The following is an 8,625-nucleotide window of genomic DNA, read 5'->3' as shown; positions in this document are numbered from 1 at the left end:
AGAACTAAGTCTGTGGAGAACCTCATTACTGGGAAACATGAGACGACAACTTTCCACCAAAATTATTGAACTCATATTTTTTGACTTCTTAGTCTGGTCCATGTCCCATCCACTAACACGGAGCAGGCAGCTGACAAGACGTCCAGTTTGAAATGATCTGTCATGTGACTTTCCTTCAATCATGTGACTGTTCACCTGTCCACACGGATCATGTGACCATTTCATCATGTGACTGTTCACCTGTCCACACTGATCATGTGACCATTTCATCATGTGACCGTTCACCTGTCCACACGGATCATGTGACCATTTCATCATGTGACTGTTCACCTGTCCACACGGATCATGTGACCATTTCATCATGTGACTGTTCACCTGTCCAGACAGATCATGTGACCATTTCATCATGTGACTGTTCACCTGTCCACACTGATCATGTGACCATTTCATCATGTGACTGTTCACCTGTCCACACTGATCACCATTTGAGTTTGCCCTGAGGAAAGACATCTGTGGCTGAGCTGCACAGACACTGAACAATTTCACCAATTCATCTACACAACGACATGTTATCTTAAAAGTTTGACCTTAATCTGGAAATTATCAGAAATTGTTTATTCTCGACTTCATTCTGTCTGAGGAGCATTAGGCCACTAGAAGGGAAAAGATAGAAAAAATGTAGAGAGCTCTAAGTTATAACTTCGTGAGAATAAAGTAATTTGTCACATCAGCGCCTCATTGTTGTGTTTGTTATTATAATTAAAAGAAGGAGGGAAGAGGAGGGCTTGAGGATATGAATTCTAGCAATCTGTGTGTTATTGAAAGGGTTTTATGGGGGGAGTTTCTCAGGAGACATTGGTGAACAACATGTTGGATCTTGAGGTGGAACTCCAGCGAGCAAAGCTTCTCATCTCTGCTTATTATCGTGTATATAAAACGATCTGGATTATTTTTTTTAAACCTATTCAAACTATGACTTTATTCCTGAACTCTCAGATATTTCATTGGAAAAATAACTAAATGCAAACTCAAAATAAAAAAAAATATGGATTTCCTTTGATTTAGTTTTGACTATTTTTGACTTTTTTTCTTTAATATTTTAAATGTTATTATCAAAAACATCTAATTGTATTTCCCCTCATGAAAAATATTCTTCTGGACTTTTTCCCGAGGGGTCATCACAGGATTGAGGTGAAGAAGTTCTGGGAGTCCCATGTGACTCCGCCCAGTGACAGGCGTGGTTTGCTGCTCTCCTCCCTCCTCCTCCTCTCTCCTCCCTCCTCCCTCCCCTCTGACTATTAACCGGCTGTCACAGCAGCGGCTGTAAGAACCACTACCACCATCACCACCAGTCTGCTCTCCACTGTCCTGCACCCTTTTCCTCTGCAGCTACTGATCCCGCAGACATGGAGCCTGAGGGGCCGACGCACCCGGCGCGCTCCCTTCCCTTGTAGCCGTGCGCTCCCGGTCCGTGACGCGTCCCGCTGCTCACCACAGAGGAGGAGGTGGTGGAGGAGGAGGACGCTGATTTGTATCCTGTGTCTTTCCGAGGCATCGCTGTGCAGGAGACAGAGAAGGAGAGAAGGAGAAGGAGGGAGAGAGGGAGAGAGAGAGAGAGAGAGAGAGAGAGACGGAGGTGGGGGACAGCAGAGGACCCACACCGTCGTGACAGCAGAGGCCGTCTCAGGATATCGGGGCAAAGGGAGAGCGGCTCCTCGCGTCCTCCTCCTCCTCCTCCTCCATCATGGCGAGCGACTCTCCGGCGCGGAGCCTGGACGAGATCGACCTCTCCGCTCTGAGGGTGAGAAGATGCGACTCTCACACATTTTTCTGTCTTTCTTCTTTGTTTTTTTATTATTATTTTAAAACAAACTGGTGTGAGTGCGTGCGTGCGCGTCTTCTCCTGCCTCCCCCCCCCTGCACCTGACTGCGCGCCCCCCACCCCGAAAAGCAGCAGCCGGCAGGAGCGCACGCGTGCAGGAGGCGGATGTGTGGGAGACGAGCATCCATCCAGTGTGTGTCAGATTATAGATCCCATTATATACATGCATGTATTTATAGACGTGCACTGCTGGTCTGAAGCCTCATTCAAGTGTGAGTGTGAGTGAGTGTGTGTTTGTGTGTGTGGCTGTGATTCTGCTGACCTGGATGAGGGGGGTTTTGTGTTTCTTCTTTCAGTGAACCATCCTTTAATAGGCCTTGATTCACACAGCACAGGAATTCAACCCATTTTAACGCACACACACATACACACACACACACACACTCACACTCACACAATCACACAATCACACATATTCTCCAGGCCTGTGTGTGAGAAACTGTCACTTGATTTCACATTTCAAGTTATTATTTTTCCACATTTGTCCTGTGATGCTTTACCCTGTGTGTGTGTGTGTGTGTGCGTCTGTGTGTGTGTGTGAGGGAGTGCCAACCGACCTGTAGTCACTGTAGGCCACTCTCCACCAAAGCTAAGACCCCACATGCTGCAATAGCCAGTTCTTTTGTTCATTGAATGTGTGCTACACACAGACACACACTGATTCTCCAGAGCTGTGTGTGAGAAACTCTTACTTGATTTCACATTTCAAGTTTTTATTGACCGACATTTGTCCTGTGCTGTTTGCTGCTGTAGCCTATATGTTTGTGATGCTTTGCGTGTGTGTTAGTGTGTGTGTGTGTGTGTGTGTGTGCGCGTGCGTTTGTGACAGTGTGAGTGAGGTAGCGCCAACCGACCTGTAGTCACTGTAGGCTACACTCCACCAAAGCAGAAGCCTTACATGCTGCACTACCCAGTTCTTTTGTTCATTGAATATGTGCTGCAAACACACACACACAAACACACGCACACAAACAGACACACTCTATTTTTCTCGCTCACACACACACACAAACACGTACCCTTGCGTTTATGCGTGAACACCCGTGTTTTCCGCTTGGCTTGGCATGCTGTGTGTCCCTCTGAGTGTATACGTGTTGTGTGTGTGTGTATGTGTGTGTGTGTTTCTGCAGTGTAGGTGTCTGCCAGGCTGATACACAAGTGAGGGATTCTTCCGCTGCAGACCTGTTTGCTGTTCTGAGACACCAGACCCACATCGCACAGACACACACACACACAATGCAGTTGTTGTCTCGCCCGCCCTCTGTTTACCTGTGTCCTTGTCGGGCTGGATTGTGTCTCCTTGTCCAGCTCTCGTCTGTCTCTACCTGTCTCTTTGTGCGTGTCTCCTGTTTCTGCTTGAGTCACAACCGCTCAGCCGAGGCAGGGACGACGAGCTGGTGTACGTGTCACTCCTGCTGTTTGCCGTCACTTTTATCACCTGTTCCTCCAGCGCCTCCTGTCTGACTGACTCCATCCTCCTCATCCTCTCTCTGCCAGCTGCTCCGTCTTTAAGAATTATCTCTCCCAGTGCCGCCTGCACGAAGGGGAACGTTCACCGGGGAGTTGAACCTAGTGTCGACACCTTTTGAGGTTTTTTCACCTGTAGTGTGTTCTCTCTGGCCGGGGGGGGGGGGGGGGGGAGCAGAAAGGTGGACATGAAAGAATAGGAGGATGAGGAGGAGATGGAGATGGATGCAGAGAGAGTAGATGAGGGAAGAGGAGAGAAGGGTCTGTGGGCTTAGGGAGTCGGTCCATGCATGTCCCATTATTTCAGAGACATGTCAAGCGCCCGTCTCGTCCTGTGACTCACATGCAGCTGAGAGGACACATGCATGCACGCTCATGTATTATTTTTTCACTTCTACATGACAAGTTTCTGAAATAATGTGAATTTATACGACACCTTTTTGAAACACAACGTTTTTTAGAAGCTTTTCCAGAATATGATTTCTGGAAAAAAAATATGAAGACGTGAAAATTCCTCAGCCCCACAAACCCCCCTGTCCTGCAGACGGGTGACTCATTTCAAACTCTTGGTTTCGTTTTGTTCTCTCTCTCTCTCTCTCTCTCTCTCTCTTTCTCTCTCTCTCTCTTTCTCTCTCTCTCTCCGGCCCAAACCTGCATCCCAACTTCCAGGGAATCGTTTTGAACGGGGCGGCGTCACGACGGTTCCTGATAAACATCCAGATCTGAAAAAAAGATGATTCCCTAAATGCAGTGTCTGAACGGGCAAGTCTCAGCCTGAACAGCTCCTGCTCACCCTCCTTCATATTTTATATATATACTGTGCATTTCTACTCATCATGACACACACACACACACACACACACAGACACACACACGCTCATATGACAGTGTGCAGTCAACTACTGGAGTGGCTAGACAGGAAGTAGGTCAGCTGGGCTGGTGAGATGGGGAGAGGGGGGGCGGGCTGATTATAATACTGGCATTGGTGCTGATGATGGGGGGGGGGGGTGTTGTTTGTGTGTCTGTTTGAGGGAGGGGATGGGGGGTGTTCACAGGGCAGGGCTAGCTCTTGCAATCTGCTGGGTTTAGGAACACTGACCATCTCTCACACACACACACACACACACACACACACACACACACACACACACACACACACAGAAAGAAAGAGCAGACACAAAGAAACAGACAGAACTTAGTGGGAAGTGGAGTGAGGACAGAGAAGTGGCTTTTCATGTTTGCTGTCTCTGCGCTTCTTCTTCTTCTGCCGTCTTCCTCCTTGTGCCGTCCCCCCTGGTCTCGGCCACATTTGCCGGTGTCACGCATCAACCCCCCCCCCCCCCCCGCTCCACCTGTGCCCACGCTGCATGTTTCACTCGAGTGGGGAAAGGCCAAAGTTAGATGCGCTCGCAGACGTTGTTCACCGCTGTTTCCTGTCTCTCGCTGTGACTCACGGTGACAGCCAGACAGAGCCGGAGAGGTTGAGACGCCGTGGTCTTCATGCACACGGCGGCTCTGGATGTGAATAACGATAGGCTCACGTGCACACACACACAGGTCAGAGGCGTCAGAGGCACGGGTTCATCCAGTCAGCTGACGATCAGCAACAGATGGTGAACCAGCAGGAAGTACAGCCACAGCACCACACACACACACACACAAGTAGGCACACACACACACACACACACACACACTGGCAGCAGACTAATGTGCTGTGAAGGGACTCAGGTGTGAGTTCTGTGATGAAAGCGGGAGCAGGTGAGGATGAAGGGGAGACAGGGAGAGACAAAAGGAGCAGGGAGAGAAGAAGAAAGCGACAGAGGCTCTGCTGAAGGTGGAGATGTGACCGGTGACCAAAGTAGTCCGAGCTGCTTAGGCCCCTCTCCAGAACCCCCCCCCCCCCCCCCCCCTCCCTCCCTCCCTCCTTCTCCATTCCTTGTTGCCCAGTAAGGCCACATTCCTCGGCCCTCCACCATGGACGCCATAGTAACGGGGCCACAGCAGTGCCCAGGGCTTACACAGAGCTTATTCATGAATAGTCTATATACTGTATGGCAGTCTGTCGCTGAGAAATGCCCCTCTGCCTCCCACCCCCCCTCCTCTCACTCTGCCCGCCTGCTTCTAGTTGACCTATTTCCCCCCCCCTCCCCTCCCAAGTCACTGATGGAGCTGCATCCAGTCTTTAACTCTCCGCTCTGCAGAAGCATCACCATGTGAAATATGAAATTGATTATTTGAAGCGGCCAAATTCCTTTTGTAATCACTGACATTGTAATAGAAATGTGTATTTGTCTTCCTGATATTGTTGATATAAGAAAGTGACTCAGTCCCATTCGGAAAAACATGTAGCATGAAGCCAGGATTTCATATTTCAATCTATATCACCAGTTATTCATAGTGTCTGCCTGGTTTCTGTGCAGCTAAAATATGGTAAATCAAATTCAAGGAGAAAAGTCATCGCAGTGTCAGCCGCGCTCTTTTGATTTCCCGATGAATTCTTTAAAAGTGCAAAACGTAAACAACTCAGCAATCTGCACAAAATGTTGTCGGATCATAAAAAACACAAACAAACGCTGTGAATCTTCTGGCTCACAACTTTAAATCATAACATATATATTATGTCAACAAGGCATTTAATGATGCATTAGGTGTAATGTGCACAAGCCTGCTCGCTCCAATTCGCTTTCATTCTCCTCTCATGCTCTGACACACAGAGAACACACTCGCGCTCCATCTGAAGCGCTCGGAGGAATCGTGTGCATGTAAACAAGTCCATAGTAGGAGCTGAGTCCCTCCGTTGTGTCTGACTCGCCCGGGTGCAGGGCAGCAAGGCAGGAGAGATGGATGGAGAGACAGAGGGAGAGAGCGGCAGGCCGATATTGCGGAGCAGAGATGAATGATGATGATGATGATGATGATGGGGACGAAGGTGACGGGGACAAGGTGTGAGATGACACGATTGGCAGAGACGGAGCGAGAGGCGCGCGGGTTCATCAGCTCGAACAAACTCTGTGGGGCGCGGATCATCTCCCGCCGGCTGCAAATCTGTGATTAAGAGTCGACTCCTGTTAGTGTACTGTACGTGTCCGGGTGAGATGTACTGGGAATTAGGGCTACCACAGCGTCTCCCAGTGAGAAGCAAGCGGTGGAGAGCCATGTTGTTTAAAGTGTAAGTGGTTTCAGAAGAGGCAGACCCGGCCCCAGCTTGACTCCCATCATCCTCTTAGGGTCTCTAATTCAATCCCCCCCCCCCCCCACACCTCACTTCTCTGTAATTCACTTTCTAACACTAACAGCAGCACTCACCTGGTTTGCTGCCTGCTGCCCTGAAACGTGCACTTAACATTCACACCGGGCCCACATCCACTAAAGAACCGATCAGGGTGAATCACGACTTTGTTTCATTTAATGCCGTGACTATCACATCACCGGGTGTTTTACTGCGTCAACACAATTAATGTAGCTCCGGTAAAAGTATCCTCACTGTCTCTTCTCCTCTCGTTGTGTCAGTGCACGTGAAACACTGGCACTCGAATTGTCTTGTGCAACAAGCCTGTAAAAAAAAACATCCCCAACCAATAGAATGCCAGTTGTGTTGTTGCCAAACCAAGTCGCTGATGATGAGATAAAATGTGTTGGCACTTGTATTTTTAGCTGGGTTTGAATCGCGTGTAAAATATCTGTGAAAGAGAAGCTTGTCCTGGTGTTGGGGTTGGACTTTGGCTTTAGCTTGTGGTTGGTTAAGAGTTAACGAATTCTATGGTGAGGATTAAGGTTAAGTTGTGGAATGAAAGAACAAATGCAGTCGGTGAAAGTCACACATGTTAAGAGGCCTTCCCAGGAATTCCATGCCCTGCACTCTAAAACCCATTATTTCTAATGGCTCATGCTGCACATGCACTGATATGATCCATTGTTTGGAGGAAATAATGGATCCAGCGCTGCTTCCAATCTCCTTTTTTCTCTGATTCTTCTTCATCCTGGTTTTGCTCGAGCGATGCTTTGAGTTTGGCACCGAAACGCTGGCAAGATAAAATTGTTGTTCCTCACACTCTGAGATAAGTGGCGAGCGAGGTTAGGCAAAGCGAGCCGTGTATCTCAAAAGCCAAATGCTGCGAAACACATCGTCGCTGCTGTTGTGTGAAAAGCAAATCGAACTTTTCTTTTAAAGCTCTTCTCATAGAACTTTGAGGGTTTTGCCATGAGATTATTTTGAATGCTGGTGAACAGGGGGGGTTAAACAATTTGCAGAGTCACATTGATGTTTCTGTGTCATCACGTCTCGATTCCTTCTTGTCTCAGCACTTTTCATGTTGTTTTTCGCAGCTATATTTATCCCTGTTACTGTTATTCAGCTGCTCTGTGATTCATTGGTCGACCAGCGAGGTCATGTGGCAGTCAGGTGACTCTGAGCGCGACCACAACACGGTGAAAAGGAGGAAGGGGCTCCAGTCACAGGGAATTCTCAACCACAGACGCTGACACTGACGAGCTCGTTCTGCAAGTGGCTTATGAAATATGAATGATACATCGTGCTATATTTTTATCAGCGAGCCCGAGGACCAGTATGAACTGGAGCAGCAAAAACTGCACTCGTTCTGTATGCTGTGCGTGGAGGGAAGGAAAGCTGCACACCCAGGCCTGCGTCATGTGTCTCTCAGTCGCTGGTGGTTCCTATATGAATATATGCATGTACCGGATGTGTGTGTGTGTGTGTGAGTGTGTGTGTGTACATGCATGGATTTCTTTCCTTTTTTTATTATTATCTGAACGTGTCTGTTGAGTAAGAGCAGAGAGATGAAGAGAGCGAATCCTAGGATGTGTCTGGGGAGTTGCTGTCAGGACTTTGTATGCAGCCCTGAGAGTTAATTCACACAGCTGCCAAACACACAGACACACACAGACACACAAACACACACACGCGCAGAGAGAAAGTGTGGGGAGGAAAACTCTACCTGCACAAGCTGAAGGTCTGAAGCAAGGTGAACACTTGCGCTGCTTGCAGAACGCTGCTGTCTGCACTGCTGAAAGATGCTCGCAGGTTTTCTGACTGGCTCTTTCAGCACGTACACACACGCATCTAGTCCGACACACACTTCATTTTGTGCCCACTCATACTTGTTAGAACATTTGAACACTAGTCCTAGTGTAGGAGTGTGTCTTTGGCACAGCGTGTGTGTGTGTGTGTCTGGTTATGAGACTGTGGGAGAGCGAGACAGCGGGAGGATGTACTTGAGACTATGAAGTAGACTGAGAATAAGTTTGTGGCTGTTTTT

At 48.5% G+C, this 8,625-nt stretch overlaps 1 protein-coding gene across 1 annotated transcript in view; it reads left to right on the top strand.

Annotated features, from left to right (window-relative positions):
- Positions 1-1,325: 1,325 nt before the first annotated feature.
- The window catches only part of LOC128451575 (TRAF2 and NCK-interacting protein kinase-like), a gene marked incomplete in the record, with an annotated part of 49,030 nt that continues 41,730 nt past the window's right edge, over positions 1,326-8,625 (top strand). Inside the window, 1 exon segment of the mRNA XM_053435455.1 lies at positions 1,326-1,801. Within this exon segment, the coding sequence (XP_053291430.1) occupies positions 1,745-1,801 (57 nt within the window).

This window comes from Pleuronectes platessa, chromosome 11 (genome assembly GCF_947347685.1).
Source record: "Pleuronectes platessa chromosome 11, fPlePla1.1, whole genome shotgun sequence".
Taxonomy (NCBI): domain Eukaryota; kingdom Metazoa; phylum Chordata; class Actinopteri; order Pleuronectiformes; family Pleuronectidae; genus Pleuronectes; species Pleuronectes platessa.
Note: the sequence above shows the minus strand (reverse complement) of the source record. Positions and strands in the feature narration are given on the sequence as shown.